The 19313-nt window shown below is 38.4% G+C and overlaps 1 protein-coding gene across 3 annotated transcripts in view; it reads right to left on the bottom strand.

The window, feature by feature from the left end:
- Positions 1-18281, bottom strand: part of PRIM2 (DNA primase subunit 2) — an 88527-nt gene extending 70246 nt beyond the window's left edge. Inside the window, exons 1-5 of one of the 3 annotated variants that reach the window (XM_064412247.1) lie at positions 18042-18281; positions 17254-17357; positions 16861-16940; positions 11004-11124; positions 5878-6020 (exon numbers count right to left, since the gene is read on the bottom strand). In XM_064412247.1, coding sequence (XP_064268317.1) covers positions 5922-6020; positions 11004-11124; positions 16861-16940; positions 17254-17357; positions 18042-18195 — 558 coding nt within the window. In that variant the 5' untranslated portion in view covers positions 18196-18281 and the 3' untranslated portion in view covers positions 5878-5921. Of the gene's footprint in view, positions 1-5877; positions 6021-11003; positions 11125-16860; positions 16941-17253; positions 17358-18041 lie in introns of those variants that run through there. The other 2 variants (XM_064412246.1, XM_064412245.1) reach the window with 2 other exon arrangements.
- Between the last annotated feature and the right edge of the window lie 1032 nt (positions 18282-19313).

The raw sequence follows: 19313 nt of genomic DNA, 5'->3' as shown, positions 1-19313 counted from the left end.
AAATAATAATTTCCTACTCAATCTTCTCCATTGCCACACATCACGCTACAAACTAAGTGAGCACTAGAATGCCAAAGTATTAACCTAGATACCATTAAATTTGAGAATATAAAGTGTAATCAGCCAGTTAATAAATTGCTTGATTAGCAAAGGACACCATTCCCAGCTCTCCTACCAATTAAAAGGATGAAGAGCCCTAAAGAAAACATTCCAGAGGCTTGTAAATCTGTCATTCACAAACCTGATGATTATCAATTTCATTTTGGCCAACCACAAATTAATATGAAAATTTTATCTTGCAAAATACTACAACTTTATATCTTAACTGAAGTTCAGTTTGCTGGCATACCTAAAAATATAAAGGGAAGCACTTGGAATTATCTATTCTTATCCATCAATTGAAACATTGTTTGGGCTTTTTTAGAGTTAAGAGCGGGCACAGAAAGAACATTTTCTGATCTGCCTCACCATGCAGCTCATTCATGGTTACCACAATGACAGAGAAACTCAGTGACACGGGTTCAGCCCCCTACATTCCTGACAAACATTTCCCAATATCCATTTAATGGAGAGCTGAACAAAATAATTACTACAGAATTACCTAGAAACACTACCACATACAAGTTAGCTCTACAGGCTCTATGTGTTACACTAACAGAAGACTCTTCTGACAAATACGTCAACAAGTTTTCTTTCATTTAAAAATCTGGGTAGTAGCATCAGATGCAATTTTAAAGAAACTTGTTAACAAATGTTTCTCTAGATTCAATCACAGGATTAGACAGGAAGAGCGTTTCAAAGTTGGCAGATCGTTTTCTGAAGCTAATCCCAAACAGCAGCTAGTAAATTCTACTTGCAGAGTAATTACATCCTGCAGAAACCACCCTATCAGCTTTTATGCTGCTGTGTTAAGGACCAACATAAACATCTCCAAAGCTACTGCATTCACTGCTATGTCAAAAATAAATTCATTTTTCAAACATTATGAACTTTAACCACTACAAAAGAACTTAAGACCTTGATTATTCAAAAAAAAAAAAACTTTTCTTCTTGTACAACATATGTGTATCATTTTTAAAAATACACTATTGATTTCCCAATTTTCTCTTTTCTCATTCCCCAAAAGAATCCCTAAAATATTTATATAAAAAAGAGAAGACACTTGATGACACTTTTCTGCTTGTCCATACTAGGTTTCTTCCAAGAATCCAAAATTACCAACTGCTAAGAACTGAGTACCTATAAGGATGAAGTTAGGATTTGCTATTTTTCACTTTTTCCAAACCTTTAGATAAATGGCAGTCAAGTATGACCTGCTCAACTACTGAGCGCTAGAGCGCATAATCACACAAGTAGTGTGGTTCCCCTTTCCACTTATTCTACCTTTAGCTGAAGAGCCTGGTGTTCAAGATCCTATTTTCCACTACATTTTTGGCACAGCTGCCATTTCAATTTTACTTTAGAAATCCAGTGTTACAGCAGAATATCTGCCTCAGGATTCAGACTGTATTCCAAATGTTGTCTAGCTGCTTTCAGCTAGATTAAGAGGAAGCATGTTTTTATTCATCGTATTTTTAACACTGCCTTTTCTGCAACTTTTATTTCAACACACTTGACTTTTTCAAAGCAGTTAGAGATGTACTTCATCCATAAAGAATACATAGTACCTAGGGCAGAAGGATTCAGCCTTACAGTGGACTGTAAAGCTCCTTTTTAACTCAAATGATGAATTACACAAAGCCATTTAGTAAGAATCATAGTGCCCCAGTACTCTAAAGGGGACTAAGTAACTGCACATTTTGTGGTGTTGTTTGACTTTACTTCCACAAGTCAATTTTAAGCAATAAGGAAGACCTTCTAAGGGTCCATTTAGATTTCTGAGATAATCAGCATCTGCTTCTAATCAAACTGAGATGATTGCCAAATTAAAATTTTAATTAGCATTTTGCATCATTTACAAACTGTTGTTCATTAAGTTTATGAAGGTGAAAAAGGACATCCCCAGTAGCTATATATTCATTAATCACATATATTACTCAATTCTACAATTTCACAGAATATCACCAACACCATATGTGCAAATAAATACATGCAACTAGAATTACTGCAGCAAAATGCACCAGTTTTCTCCATAACTAATAATAAAGTAAAGCTTACAGCTCAAAGATCCATTAGAGAAGAGTGAAGCCCCCATACATCCTGCCAGTGCATCAAAAAAATAAAATTAAATTTAAAAAAAAAATCAAGCTTTATTTTTTAAGTCTGTGAGAGAGTATTGCCACTTATTTTAAGCTTAAATATTTTAATCAAACCTCATCCCATCTACGCATCTCTCAAAATGTTAGCTCACTAGAATACCCAGGCTGCTTGGCAATCAACCCAATTACTTTTAGATGAGAATAACTCACAATGTTTGTTAAAGCACTAATACTATATGTTTCACTATCTTATTTAGCACTTAAAAAATCTAGCACTTAAAACTCTAGCACTTAAAAAATCACCCTACTCCTAAGCCTTTCCACATACAATTTTGTTTCTGTTATACTCTAAGCATGGAGTTAAATGACAGAATACATACTTTTGGCAGTAAGGCACATTTCCCACTTAGGCATGCATCCCTTATGACTTTTGCTGTCAACTGTAAGATAAGCATCACTGGTTTTCAAGCAAAGGGACAAATACAAGATTTAAGTAGTGGAAAAGAAAGATACAATTCAGAACCATTTTCTTAGCAAATGTAAACCATAGCCTACTTGCAAAGTTATTGTCTTATCTTGGCATAAGTTTTCACACAGTAATATAGACTCCAGACAGTTTCTACTTTTCCCCATCCTGTTTGGGAAAGGAAGAAATATTATTTGATGCCACTGATATGAAAAGCCATAAACCCTATCAGAAGAACATTCTGGATTAAACGCCTGTTCCAAAATGGACAGTTATAGTCACAGCCCTTTAATGGTTAGACATAGAATACTCAATATTGAGTATTCTCTCAAATATATCTGTCCTTAATGGGGACACAAACCAGTCCCCATTCTCATTAATCCCCATCTAACTTATGATCTTCTGTACCAAATAAAGGCAGTCATAAAACATTTTCTCAAGAAGCTGAACTACAAATATTTATACAACTGCCCTACTACCAAGATAAATGTTTTTGAAGACAGCATAATAGTGATATCAGAAAGTCTCTCATAGGACTACTCTGATCATAAAAATGGAAATTAAAGAAGTTTAATTTCTACTGCTTAAAGCAGCTAAAAAAGCACTTCAACTGCATCATCAAAGAGCTCTTGTGGAAAAAAATTCCATCGCTAATGCATTTTGCTCTTTCCATTTCATTTTGCAGTTCTTATTCCTTCCTCTCAAATGCCTGCAGATGCACTGAAGACCTTTAGCTCCCCCAGCTGACTATTCCCATCTGCCATTCCTTCCCCATTACTATGATCCAAAGCATTTCTTAAGATACTGTGCTTTATAATAGCATCTAAAAATTGGGACATCTGATTCTGCAATAACTGGCTGTTACCCAAAAAATAAGGCATCTAAACTAGAAGTTATTTAAAAGGACATAATATTTTTTAAATTTCAAGAGGCTATTCAGAAGTAAGAAAGTTCAATTTAAACACGATTTTTTTCTGCTCTGTGGAGTGAAAACAGCAACACAGATGTATTCAAGATGAAATATCCTACACTTAGAAGTTTTTTTCTTTTGCACAATGCAGAAAGATAATAGTGAACAGAAGCAATGCAGGAAATATAAATCCAATTATACAATATCCTTACACCACAGATTACGCCATGATAATGCCTATTAATTTTAATTTCTTCTGGAAGCAACAAAGAGCTACTAACAGTCTGAAGATAAAGAAACCAGAAAATTCAAAATGATGACCAAAATAACACCAAAAAAATAAATTCAAAATTAAATTTTGCATTCTACTCCACTCCATATAATGTATGTAAGTGAAATTCCTAGAAAGGTGTAGCAACAAATCAAAGCATCCAGTAGTACTTAGGAAAAACACGAGACAAGCAGCAACGCTCCTGTGTCAAAAAATCCCAACTGTGTTAAGCTGATTTCACAGCCTTTATCACAGTGCACAGACCTCTGGGGCATAAAAAAAGCAGGTGTCATATTGTGTCAAACACCCTCGAAGTCATCAGAATATACTTTCACAGGCAAAGGACCAAACAGTTCCAAACAGTTCCAATCTTCTATAACCTGGGTTTAAAACCCATTGGAAAAGACCTGTGTGGAAGAATTGAACTCAAAATAGAAGAAAGATGTCTTAAGCCAAGTTCCACAACCAAAGTAAAATTTAATACTTAGCTTATATTAAAACAGGAGCAGATCACATACTAAAATACCATGAGGCTGGGGGCACTGCAAGAGCTCTAGAGAACGGGATCAGAGAAGAAAAACCTGATCTAAAATTGAAGGCTGTAAAAATGGCAAAGGACACTCACAGAAATGACAAAACACCACACAGAGAAAGGCTTAAAGAAGAAGCAAGAAAGTATAATGTCAGACAGAAGGTAAATACAAAGAGAAGGAAAAAACAAACTAACAGTAAAAAAAGACCTTCCTTTCTCAACTAGTGGAGAGAACAATAAGAATTATGTTAGGTTTGACATTATTTTTAAAAAGTTAAAAGGAAAGTAAAGCAGCAGAACGATGACCACCCCTGTGAGACTTGAATATACAGATGCAGGGAAGTTTGCAAGCAAAGCTGTGACATTTTCATGGACAAGGCAAATGGAATTATCTTTATCTTCAAAATGACGTTGAAAGTGTTGAAGGAAAAAAAAAAAAAAACCACCCAAACAAAAATAAAACCCCACACACTTTGAAAGTAACCACAGAACATTTTGTCCACTTGAGCAGAAGACACCCTAAGACCATCCCCAGGAAGAAAAAGTGTGACTGGTTAAGGTGAACAGGTTTTTTGGCAGGTTTTTACAAGAACCAAGTGGAATGGACCCAGAAGTTCATTAGATGTTCTAAATCAGCACAAGATTTATCACAGACCTACAGCTGCAGATGCTGAAAGGGCAGATCTTCCATTTGATTGTCTAAGAACAAGTGGCAGGTCTTGGAGACTTAAAATAATTCAAGGCAAAATGGACAAAAGGCTGAAACTCAGATTGAGGGCTTCAAAGGGGATATTTCTGACCATGTCAAGAACAGCTTTGTAGTTGAAGTCCAAGTATCAGTTACCTGTAAAACCATTAATTTTATATAATTTCTTCATACCCTAAATACCTTATTTTGAGATTAAAATATTTTCTTCAATGACTATAATATTTAAAATATACACAAATTTCCCTTTAAATATCTTTAAATCTGTTAGTGCCTTTTACTGCCAGGCATCATTGATGCAATTACTCATTTTTAGTAAGATTTTAATACTTTAATCTCCTAAACTGATGTAAATCTCAACTGCACACCTGTGTTTACATATTCTCTTTGGTGGGCTCTGTCACCTGAAATGTCAGCACTTACTCCTCTTGAGTACTGCTTAAGGAGTTCTGAGGCTCTCTATGTGACTGATTTTGCACATAGACTATTTAATATGCCTTGAGTGCTGAAAATTACATGCCATACATAAAAAGCTTCCCTATTTATCTGGATGATGAGAGTACTGTCCCTTAAACACCTTTATCTTTCATTTTTTAATATTTAAAGCATAGAACAGACTAAAAACATTCTGAAATACCTTCAGAACCATTCCATTATTCTCCTTTTACTGTGATAGAAAACCAATCAATACATCAGGGGAAAATACTCTTAAAGCACAGATTTATTCTTGCTTTCCTTTTACCCTCATCCTTTGTCGACATTTTATTCAGTATCATGCACTATACCTCTCACTCATTTTAGCATAAATTGGTAGGTATAAATAATATTTCAGAGTACTCTAAAATTTTAAGCACCCAAGCAATGTTCCACTCGGCCGGGCAGCACCAGTCCAGACATCTTCCACACTTGCCAGAGAACAGACTGGCCAAAGCTGCTCCTACAAATGATTAAAATGCAATCTACATGTTAGGATTTCAAAAAAGTATCTCAAATACAAACTCAAATCAAGGTTCTTTTTTTTTCCCCAAGTAATCCAGGTCCCAGAGGCTTCTTACAGAATACTAAAGATGGACTAACTTAATCCAGTGCCAGCTTTGTAAAAACTTTCTGAAGAAGAACGTACATAACCTTCAAATTTCCATGATTTATATTAAACATAGAGAGGCTTATTTTCACAAACATTGCAAACATTTTGAATTGTAACAATCCTATGCATGTTCATTCATTTTCATCACACCGAAGTCATCATGTTTAGCTTGATCACCGTGAAGATAACAGCCTTCCTTTTTCAAGTGAAGGGCATCTTTATAATCAGGTAAAACTCCCCAGAGCAGGCATTTACTAACTGTAATAAACACTGTGCCACTTATTTTGCTCCATCAGCAATACAAATGTCAGTCCCTAGACATAAGTAATCCTATTAAAAAATTAAAACATTAGTTTTCCTTACATTCCATTTCTATTTTTAATTACAGAAAGCTCTTGCTCTTTGATTAAAAATTTCTTTAACCATGAGATGAGAACTACTATTATATCAAACTCTCTACAGCTGACTATCACATAAAAAAAGCTTTGGAAATCTGATCTTTTTTTCTTCTAGTTGTTAACAATTTCATTCTTTCCAAAATTTGCTAAATAAGACTGTTTTGTTAAGCATTCAAAGACCCTAAATACGGAAAGATCCTAACAACTTCATAAGTATTATTCACAAGTGGGATTGAAGATTTCTTTATTCTTTAAAGTAATAACTCTCAAACCACAATTCAAAAAATCTCAGAAATTAGTCTGCAAAATCCCTGCAAAACAAATATGCAAGTATCACTTTCTCATGCATGTAAGCAAATAAGAAAAGGTGAGAGATGACAGTTATTGAATTCGCAATTTTAGGTTCACTTTGTTGGTGCTGTAAAAGACGATAACTGTGACAAAACTGTACAAGACAATCCATTTATTCCTCCTCCCCACTACTGAAAGAGTTGACTCTTTTAGTAAATACTGAGAATCACTTCTTACAGTGGTTCTTAGAATTGTTAATATTGCTATGCCAGACTACACCATGATCAAGCTTTAGCAACTGTGACCTTTATCAGATTACAGTTCTGAAACCAGAATCAGTATCTAGAAAATGCAAGGCACCTCTCTTCTGGTTAAACAAATTTAACTACAAGTTTCTTAGTGCATCATAAGCAATTGAAAAATAGAATTTTCTATCCACTTACCCATATAGAAAACAGATTGTAACATCAGAACTTGCTTCCTTTTTCTGAAAACTCTTCTAATCTTTTTTTCTAACAGGTAGAGCACAAAGTTTGATTTCCATCTTGTTTTATGCATAAGGCATGAAAACATTGTAACTTCTAACAGGGAAGCATGAGGAGAATAGTTCATCCTAATTTCCTTTTCAAAGGAAGTGTCTCCTTTTACAAATAGAACACTGAGAAAAATAATACTGCTTTTAGAGTGGCCTTGCTTTTGTAGTGGCCTCTACATAGCTTCATAGCATTCAGACCTGTTTCAAATACATATGGAATTCATCAGTAATATTCAAATGTTTTATACATGAGAGAGCATGGAAGGATTAGTTTTGCCTAAATTCCCATGAGAATTGGATGCAGGGGGTGAAAGCAGAAGCAGGGAAGTAGATTTTCAATGAAATAATGCTTTTTTGCCTCAACAGGAGTAAGAAAGTAATACCTTCTTAATCATTTTGACATACTGAAGGCACATGCAGTAGCACGGAATCAAGCCATACTCCCAGCTATTTCCAGCAACCTGCAAACATTAATTTATTCTTACAAGCCCAAATACTGAAACTGCGACAGGAGAATATGAGCTGGGGGAATAAGCAACAAAAATACAGCTCACAAACACACCTTTCACTGAAAGGTCTGTTGAACCAGAGCATGGCATTTCTAATAGTCTCTCAAGGACACAGGAAAGCCTCTGTTACTCTTAACACTTCACAAATCCTATTTTACCAACATGCACTGACACCAGATATTTCAGTCCAGCAACACATAATGTACATCAGCCACATACCTCAGAATATTTAAGCTATTCTAATAAGCAGTATTTTAAGAGAAAGGCTTTAATTTTTATTCACTCAAGTTTACAATGAGAGCTACAGGCAAAGCTGGAGTTTCCCAACAAAAGAGTTCATATCTGCAGTGCAAAATACTATTAAAATAATTGATGAAGACACTACAATAGACATTTTCCTTTAATCAACTCAGACAAACAAAACAGCATATAACAGTAGGAACTCTTTTGTAATATCCCTAAATAACCAACAACAGTTGTTTGTCTAAACAGATTTTGCATTTTCAAGGTTTTTCATCAAAAGAAACAGAATGAGTTTAAGTCAAAAGGGAAAAAGTTTTGAATCTAAGTTATAATGACAATACAACAACTGTGGAATGAAAGCATTTGCATTATTTTGGACAACTTATATTCTGCATTCTCCACAGCATGTACTTAATGGGCAAAAATCAAATTGCCTGTTAAAAGAAAATAGGATAATTTACATGTATGTGCCTGTATAAAGTTTAAGTTACAATGAAACTTATTTAATTGCACATAATTTCTTTTAAAATTATAAATAATAAACAATCCATATATAAATAACCCTTAACCCACAATTTGTAGCTATGGTATTTAACACCAGCCTCTAATTTTGTGTTATTTAAGCTAACTCATTGTCTTTGTTATACATCTGTGACTCCAGGAACTCACATAATAAGCACAGACAAGAAGAGTCAAAATGGTTTTTAGCATGCACAAACACTGCATGGCCTCATGGTGACAGTAATACAGAAAGCTACATTTTTGAGCAATCCATACAGGATTTTCATACTTGGGTTATTGAATTTTAACTATGTCCTCAACTACTTATCATAAGCATTAATTGAATGCAATTATTTTTCACTTCCACATAGTTTTCCAGATGCAGTGTTCACAAATGGAACAAGGCACAAAGTCCCCAGGTCACTGTAGTTTGCTGCGGTTTCTATAGCAAGAAGCCACATCTTAAAAGTAGTTAGTAGGTTGTAAAGGTTCTAGAGCAAACTTTATGAATAAAAGCATTTTTTGACCACAGTTATTTTCATCTGAAGTCAATAATGTGATGAGAACAGACTGCACCTACAACTCACATAAGAATCAAATGTAGCCATTGCTTTTCTTATTACTGAAACATTTAGGGTTAATTATCACACAATTCACCAAGAATACAACATATTTTTAACAGCAGTGTTATTTGGCCCAGATGGCCAGATAAGACCTTATCTGAAGAATCCAAAATATGCTCTTATCTGAAGAGCACAAACTAGGAACCTGATAAGATGCATCCCACAGTCTTGAGAGACTTGGATGATGTAGTTGCCAAGCCACTCCCTGTGATATTTGAAAAGTCATGGCAGTGAGAAGTCCCAGGTGAAGGGAAAAAGGCAAACATTGTACTCATCCTTAAAAAGCTCACAGAAAACCCTGTGAACTACCAAACAGTCAGCCTCACCTCTGTACCTGGAAAGATCATGGAACAGATCCTCCTAGAAGCTGTGCTAAGGCACATGGATAACAGGAAAGTGATTTGGGACAGCCAGTATGGCTTCACCACGGGCAAGTCCTGCCTGACCAAACAAGCAGCCTTCTGTGATGGAGTGACTACACCAGCAGACAAGGGAGGGGCTGCAAATAACATTTATCTGCATTTCTGCAAAGCTCTGACACAGTCCCCCAAAACATCCATCTCTCCAAACTGGAGAGAAATGGATACAATGGATACAATGGGAGAACCATTAGATGCATAAGGAATTGGCTGGACATCTGAATTCAAAGGGTAGCGGTCAGTGGTCAACTAAAAGACAGGAAGATTCAACTCTACATGAGGAAGAACTTAATGCTGAGGGCTGCAGACCACTGGAACAGGCTGCCCAGGAAGGTTGTGGAGTTTCCCTCTCTGGAGGCATTCAAAACTCACCTGGTTCCTCTGTAACCTTTTCTAGGTGACTCTGGCAGGGTGATTGGACTGGATGATCTCCAGAGATTCCTTCCAACCCTAACAGTTCTGTGATCCTTCCCCTCTGCTTCACTCTGATGAGACCCCACCTGCACTGCCGCTTCCAGCTCTGGGGTCCTCAGCACAGGAAGGACATGGATCTGTTAGAATGAGTCCAGGGGAGGGGCACCAAGAAGATCAGAGGGATAGAACACGTCTTATATTAGGAAATGCTGGGAGAATTGGAATCGTTCAGCCTGGGAAAGAGAAGGCTTTGGGGTGACCTAATTGTGGCCTCCAGTACTTGATGGGAGCCTGCATGAATGAGAGGAACTTTTCACAAGGCTATATGGTCACAGGAGAAAGAGGGATGGATTCAAACTGAAGAAGAGTAGGTTTAGATTAGAAGTTTACAGTAAAGAATTTTCCCCTACTCTAAGGGCAGTGATGTCCTAGAATAGGCTGCCCAGAGGAGTCATGGATGTCCCATTGCTGGAAGTGTTCAAGGCAAGGTTGGATGGGACTCTGAGCAACCTGGTCCACTGGAAAGTGTCCCTAGTTGGAACTAGATGCAACTAGATATTTAACGTCCCTTCCAACCCAATGATCTAATGCATCCAAAATTTTGAGTCAAAAATACTTAACAGCTTTAGTAAACCTTGTTAACTTACCTGTGTAATTACACATTTTTTCAGCTGTGTTTGTAAACTGAAGCAGACTGAGCTTCTCTTGTTGTAACACAATGTTACATGACTTAATCCTCACACACACTATTCCCCAAGTTTAGAAGTCTTGTGTGGTTAGGTTTTTTTAAAAACCATAACTGCACTTTCTATTTTTTAAACAAGATTGCTAAAACTACCTTAATGAGAATTTAAAAACAACAGACATGTGCAACATAGATACAGAAAGTAACATACTTACAGCTTCAAATGATAAGTTAACATGTTCCAGGAATTTCTGCATTAAACTTTCAGTTAGTTGACTGAAGCGATATCGGAAGAGATCCATTTCTTGTTGAAGAAACCAACGCCTGAGATCCTCACTAAAAAATAATAATAATAATAATAATTCTGAATATACATTATGTTTTTGCTTGAAAACTAGACCACAAACCTAGTGAACACAACACTAATGCTGACTTTGGCATGTGACCCACACACACTGAGAAGCTTGGAAGTGAAGGCAGGAAACCTTCAGTAACACATACTCAATCAGAAAAGACTTGTGGAGAGACAATACTTTTTACTTGTTTTGGATAAAAATAATTGTAGATACATTCTCCCTTGCTATTTAAAGTACAGGTTTTATCTACAACATGGCACAATATTTCTTTATTGTACATTTAACATCACAATTAAAGTGATGAGACAAATATATTTTGAAGGTTACTTCTTTTAATTCTCACTTTTGGTGTATCTCCAGCTGAAGAAATATGCATACATCTCAATAAATGTGAACAACAGTGCATTCTAATCTAGGCAACAAACAGCCTGCAAACAGGAAAAATGAAAATATATGGCAATGAAGCTGGGTGAGGAACACAAATTGAACATTGAACTCTTGACAAAAGAGAAAAAGGGGTTTAGGTGAACAAGTAGAAGAACAAACAGGAACACAAGGACAGGAGTCAGAAGATAAAATAAAACAACACTGAAGCCCATCCAAGTACTTTAAGTACTCATGGAACTCTTCACATCTTAGTGCTCAGATTCCCAGGCATCAGCACATTACTCAAAGCTATAGCAAGTAGGTACCAGAGTGCCAGTAAAAAAAGCCACCCCACATGTGCAAGCACAGAATGCAGATGATGTTGTATCTCACTACCACAGGGCACTCTCTTAAACTATCCTCTGAGAGCTACCCTGTGGGCCACTGCCCTGGGAATTCACAGAGCACAGAAATACTGCAGTCATATACATGCTCTCTTTACAATATTTAAACATCTTTTCCCATAGGAAATATGTGAATCACAACAAAGTGTTTGTGGTTTTGTGGACAAAACCTCTGCTTGAAATATGGCTTAAGGAAAAGTAATTATTACATAGAACAGCCAAACAGAAAGGCTGTTAAAGTGCTCTGTAAAATATAATCCTGTGGACAGTCTCAGTGCTTGGGATGTAATAATAATCAGTGCAACTTAAAATGGAAGTTAATGCTGTAATGACTGATCTGTTGCAGTTCTTCTGTGGCCATCTTGGACTGTAGTTAAATCCTGAGATGTGACAATTTTTTTCCATTTTCCTTGATTTACAGCACACTTGTTTTCCTATGGGGGGGAACCAAACAAAACAACACCACCACACACACATAAAAAACAAACAAACCACAAACATGATTATATATAATTTCTTTGGAGGCCAGCCAGTCTGTCGTTCCTTTCCTTCAGGAAAACAGATCAAAGGCTGTAATCCCACCTATCCACTTAAGTTACCATAACAAGAAAATACTATTTTATCTTTTATACACACACCTATGTGGATTCTTCCTACAGCTGACAAAATAGCTGACCTCACACTTCTGGATATGTCCAGCAAATACTTTTAAACTGACTTTCCTAGGATCATCATCATTAGGGCATTATACATCACTTCTAAAGCCAAAGCATATTTTATACTCATTATTCACTTGAAGAAAATTGTACACTCTCATCTCAAACTCATACTAAGAAATAACACTTATTATCAAAACCCCATGCTTAACTGAAAAGCAATGTCACTGTCATTAGACAGCTTCAGCAGCAGCTTGGTTAGTTAAGGGAGTAGCAGGTCACTGCAGTGTAGATGTTAAGGATATCTCCTCAATTTTTGCCATTTAACTTTCTGGTGTGCAGATTACTTAGCAGTTTAAACCAGTTCATAGATTCCCAACTTGAAAAATAATAGAAGAAAACAGTCTCTTTCATATAGGGAACAGCACTTGAGGGGCTGGGGTTAGAATAGAAATACTCTCCACTCCAAGGAGGGGTAGGAAAAAATCAGCATAATTGTTAGGAAGCATGAACATAAAGTACTTTAGGAAAGGCATGCAAATGCTTGTAAATCTGGAATTTAAGACTAGTAGCTCCCATTCCACAATTAATACAAGAGTTCCAACAACTTAACAGTGATTTATGAAAAATCCGAGCATGGGTCAGATCACTACTTTTCTAGGCAACTAACACCAATGGATTACTCAGGGTTTAAGTTTTAAAGACTAGACAGCAAGGGGAACATGGGTACAGATAACACATAAGAGGAAATGCTACTCAACATAAAGAGGCAGCTATTTTAGCAGAGAAGTCTAATTTATCATCTAGGAAAAAAAATGTCAGGGAGTAGTGAACAGGCCTTGCTAAGTTTGAAATAGAATTTATAGCCTCGTTATGTTACATAGACACAAATCAAACAAAAAAAAAAAACTTTAAAAAGGCACAAAAGAATGTCTGAAAGTTTCCTGGATAAAAGGAATTCCTGCTGTCAGAACAGAGGTTAAATTTATTTCTTCTATGTTAAGAAAGTAAAGTGAAAAATATGCTCCTGTGACTTTCAAGGTTCTTCAGAGCTGATCTGCTGAAGTGACAAGAGCTGCAGTAGACAAAAGCAAAAATGCACACTCCCATCCACATACAAATAAAATTATCTTTACATCTGCATCTGCCAAGCAGATGAAACAAAATTATTCTATTTCCTGGTCTTGACAGATCTAAGTGACATCAGAAGAGGCGTGAAAGAAGGGTACGGATGAGACTGTTCTCTTGAGACTGTAAATACCCTGTCATATGAAAACAAGCTTTAAAGTCTTGGATTTCAGAAAGCAGAAAAAGAAAAGTCAAGAGATGACGACTACCTTACAAATATAACTGACCAGAATGGTGGAGCTGGCCACTTCAGATCACATAAAAACCAAATCAAAATAATCCAATTTGCAAGTAAGGACTGATAGAAACTAGAAAAGAAGAATTGATATAAACTTTTACCCCTGGATGGCACTGTTGGCCAACTGAAAACTGAAAAAGCACTATCACAGGAAAATGTAAACACATGTTCACACAGCTGCCTCAGGAACTGACTTCAACCTAGTTTGCAGTTATGTCTATTCAAGTGCACTTTTTCAATCACTCCTACTTTCTTCTTCAACTTTCTTCAGTTAACCTAATGATTTGTGCCAAGCTTATTTTTCTGACCTAGTATGATAAAAACATAAAGTACAGTATATTCTATTTGCCTCCCAGTTTTATCTTTTGGAAACTTGCCAGCTGTAGACGAGAGAAATATCCCTACAGTAGCTGCTTTTCAAACGAGAATAGAGAACGCTGGGTACAGGCTCACTTCATAGTTCTTAGAATGTTATTTTCCATGTAAGCATTAAATTAATCTTTTCAAAGTAAAAGCAGAAAGCCAAAAAGCTGACCAAAAGCTGCTTTATCAAAATGCAGCTAGTACATAAAAATGGGAACACAAAATGGCATCTGGAAGGTGCCTAAACACTGTCCCAGAGCTCTATTCAAAACCACTCCTCTAAGGATGTCTTTCCTCACAGATTACAAGGCCAGGCTCTTTCCTGCTGATTCTGTGGCCCAAAATAGCTTGTATTCATTTCTGCACAGCAGTTCACCTTCATCAAGCTGCCCATTTCTGCCCTGCCTATAGTCTAATTTTTAAGATACTTCCCTGAAATACTGGGTTTTGTTGCGGTGGATGCTCCAAGTGTGGGGACACGAGGCTTGACTCCATTTTTGTCAGAAGGCTGATTTATTAGGTTATATATTATATTAAAATACTACATTAAAACTATACTAAAAGAACAGAAAGAGAAGAAGGATCAGAAGGCTACAAAAGACAAGAATAGAATAGAATAGAATGCATAACAAAATCCTGTGACTGCTCACAGCCTTGGCACAAGTGGCTGTGATTGGTCGCTAATTGAAAACAATCCACATGGACCAATGGAAGATGCACCTGTTGCATTCCACAGCAGCAAATAGTTATTGTTTACATTTCTTTCCTGAGGCTCTCAGCTCCTCAGGACAGGAAAAATACTAGCAGAGGACTTTTCATAAAATATCATGGCTACAGGGTTTGAACGGTATCTGCAATTTATTTACTAAACAAGAACTTCAGTCAAATTCTCACCTTCCTCAAGAGCAGAACTTTTATCAACTACCAAGACCCTCAAAGCATCTCACCTCCCAAAAAAAAAGCAATGGTCTAATAATAACAAAATGTTCAAAGTAAAGTTTTGGCTTTGTAATTAAGCCAAACTGATTATTCAAAATGCCACTAATACAAACCACTGTTTTCAGGGGCCTTTTAGACCCTAGACTACTTGAGGATACTACCTTTTAGGGGCTTTTGGTAATCTTACAATACACGTAAAGAAAGATAGATATTGTCAAAATCAGCAGGACTAGTATGATTAACAGAGTTTATTAACATACAACAAACAGGGGCACTAGAAAGAAGTCAATATTACACTTAGGATTCACAATCACAAATTATGCATGTAGAACACAAAGAGATATCAGTTGCAATGCTGTCATTCAATCTTCTCCCTTCTTTCAGCATTTTGAGCTACACTATCAGAGTCACTGCAGTGAAGGCTGGTATTGATCTCCCCACCCACAACCTGTTCCTCATGGTACATGCATCACGGGTCTAGCAGGCTCATTGACCACACATTGACAAACTGTCTTCAGCACAGCCCAGATGTCTTTTGAAAGGACAACAGGATGGTACATGAATGATCTGGAAAATATCAGGGTGTTTAAAAATCACCCAGGGCCTGTCATGGTGAGGTTTCATCCACCTGGAGGCAGGCTTTTGAGATCTTTGCTACTTCCTACTCTCACCAGATGCTCTGCAGCAGGAAGCCAAAGCCATTTCAAAGAAAGGCCCCATCCATTCCAGCTCCATATCCCAGCTTAGACCACAATCCCTCCTACTCAGCTTTCCCGTCTGCTTTTGCTTACAAATCTGTATCCATAGCAGTCATGTCAGCTATCACAGCATCATAATATGCATTCTGTCACAGTCACTTAATTAAAATGAACTGTATTGCAGCTTTAAGTGCAATTGAATCAACAATTCAACACACTTCATATCTGCCAGTTTTAATTCTAAAAAGACCACAGTGATGAGAACTAAAGAGTTCACACAAATGTATAATAAGATTACTTGCAAACATGAAGAACTGACAACCTCTAATTTCATCTAAAAACTACAGGGGAAACAAAAGAACATGTTTTACAGGATCAACATTTTGCTTGAAATTTCACATAATAAAAAAATTGCAGTGCAACCAACCACAGCAATGAATATAGACAAAAAACAGAGGCAGCAGATGAAACCTCAAACTCAGATGGTATTTTTAGTCAGTCAGAAACAGTGCTCTCTATAAAATAACATAATGCCTATTTAAATAGTCAGGTCTTTGGTTAGAATGTACAGAAGTTAAAAGTTAATGCTCTCAATCACTGCAAATGCCTGACAAACAGTTAATACTGATGTGTGTTCCTTTAGTAAAAAGCTATCAAGAAACTCAAATCAATTGCATGTGTTCAAGAGCCAAAAGTTTGTAAATTTTTTAGTTAGCACAAAATCCAGTTCTTAATTGATTGCACATATCCTTTTTCATCACAGTTTAGATCAGATTCCTAGCAAAAAACCCTCTGTGAGCCTACCTCTCTCTTCAGTAGCCATGCAACTCTAAAGCATCTGTAATGTCTATAATAAAGCACTGCAGTATCTGTATACATTTAAAATTAATAACAAGAGTACAGCATAATCCAAAAAGTACTTACGACTGGCAGTAGGCAAGGCGGAGTATGAAATGAGAGATATGATCTTTTCTTCTTGCCTCATAATCATCCTCAGCCAAAGCCTGTAGAACATACTCTTATTATTTCTGAGAAATAATCTCTCCCAGATTAAAGATTCACAATCAATTTACCATTGCTGTTCAACAGCTATTAATAGTCATCCTTTCGACAATAAATGCCAACTTATTGAGGAAGGGGGTTACCCTAAGGGAAGAAAAAGGTCAAAGAAAACCCTCTGAAGAAAAACCCTCTGACAAAATGACAGAACTGCAGTTTTAGAAAGAGTATCTCATAACCTCTACCTTTATTTGTAATTCTTGAATGGTATAAAGAAAATAAAGTGTGAGAGAGTTCTGTGTCTTGATCTTTACTTACTCTGTAGGGAAACTTCAGTTTCCGGAGCTCAGTCTCTAACTTAACTTTGTATGCATCAGAACTTCTTACATAGCTCACACCGAGATTTTCAATTACTTTAAGCACTGGGCAAAAAAAGAAAATGTCCACGTTAGAGACAACATGCTGAAATCAAACCAAATATATGATGGCTTGGGAAAGGCACAAACTGGGGTAAGGCCACAGGAATTGCTTTTAGTGGCAGAGGAGGAAAAGGGAGAGAAATAGGGAGGATAAAGCGTGGCCTGTGAGTCCTGAACAGCTGGCCCAGTTCTGGGATCCATACTGTCAACAAGGAAAGGGAGACAGCTAACTCTGATGGACCAGTCTCAGAACATCGGTTTCAACTCCAATGGAACTCGGATCCCGTTTTCAGGACTTGAGGGGAACCCCTGGCTGCCAGCCACAATGACCTGAAAAGCAATACTGAGACATCAAATATGTCACAACACCTCTAGAATGTGAAACGTGCTCACAGCACCCCCCCGACGCGTGCAAACCAAAACTACACAATCCCGGGAGCTACAATAAACGCTCATTGTGAAACCTGCCCCAGCTCTCCGGAATGCCCCAAGCAAGGCGTTTCCATTAGCGGGAGCTGCTGGCAGCAGGAGCAGCTCCCGTTTATGTCAGGCGAACACAGCACCCAGGCCTGCCAGGAGCACACACAGCCATGACAGGAAGGATCCAGAGCATCGAGGGAGGAAGGAGAAGGGAAAGGGGAGCAGGGGGGACGAGGAAGGGGAGAGGGAGAGAGAGACGCTACTCACGCCTCAGGCGGTCGATGGCAAAGCTCTCAAACTCCACCAAGGAGATGCTTTCCGTGGGGGGCTCCAGGTAAAACTGCAGGCTGTGAGGGTACTGCTCCCTCCGGTCTCCAGCCAGCCGCGCATGCCTCTGCCTCGCTCGACTAGAGAACTCCATCTCTCTGGCCCCGGGGCTGCCTCTGGCCCGGCTCCCGCCCGCCCGGGCCCCGCTCCCGCCGCTCCGCCCGCCGCGACCCGGCGGGACCGCGACCGGAGCCCGCCCGCCCCGCGCCCCGGCTTCCCGCGCTCCGCCGGCCCCGCCCACTTCCGCACAGGGCCGCGCCCCCCGGGCGCCCATTGGCTGCTGCGGCGGGGCGGGGCGGTGCTGGCGGTGCCCACAGCCGGCATGGCGGCCCCGGCACCAGGGGCGGTGGGAGGTCCTGGCAGGTGCCCACAGCTGGCACCGCCGCTTCCGGCACTGGCGTATCCTCCACTGTTCTACAGTTTCATAACTTTGTCACTTTTCCAAGACAAATGCAGGACTTGCTATTTTTGGCGCTGTGTTGGCAATTTTGCCGCAGCTGAGGGTATGTCGTTTTATGTCCCTGCCACAAAATGCTACTTACCGATTTTTCCCTAAAAGTTGCTTAATGGTCTCGCAGGCAGTTCGGAGCGTAAAAGGGTGGGAAATCAGAACTGGCACACAGCTTGTGCCAACGAAGTGAGGACAATCAGTGGTTCAGGCTGCCAAGCGCTGCAGAGCAGCAAAGGACGGTGGCTCAGGGCAGCGGCAGCGCCGTGCCCGCGGGGCGCTCCCGGCCGAGCGCGGCTTGAACAAACTCTGCACCAGCCCACAGACTAAACCTGCTGCTGAGCTCGGCTGAGGAGGGGTAATCCACCCTCAAAATACAGGTGGCCGCATCCATTGCCCACAGTGCTCCTGCTAATTCTCTGTGGCGTCTCCTCCTTGGGCTGGGCCAAACCACTGCCACGGCAATATCCGAACGTTTTAGCAGGACAGAAAGTCAAGTTTCACTCTCCAAGACTCCTCTGTAATTTTCTAGAGCAAAATATACTGTTCATATATTTTTATGTATTTATATTTTTGTAATATTTAATACTTAAGCGGAAGCAAGTTCTTAGCTTTATATATATATATAAAAAAACAATCTGAAGCAACGTTTTTTTCAAATAGCCACTGCCCATCCCACACAGTTTCTTCCCTTCACCACCTGGCTGCAGACTGCTTAGGAATAAGGAGTACATCTGCCAAAATCCTAATATTTGCAAGGAGAT

Source organism: Passer domesticus, chromosome 3, assembly GCF_036417665.1.
Source record: "Passer domesticus isolate bPasDom1 chromosome 3, bPasDom1.hap1, whole genome shotgun sequence".
NCBI lineage: Eukaryota > Metazoa > Chordata > Aves > Passeriformes > Passeridae > Passer > Passer domesticus.
Note: the sequence above shows the minus strand (reverse complement) of the source record. Positions and strands in the feature narration are given on the sequence as shown.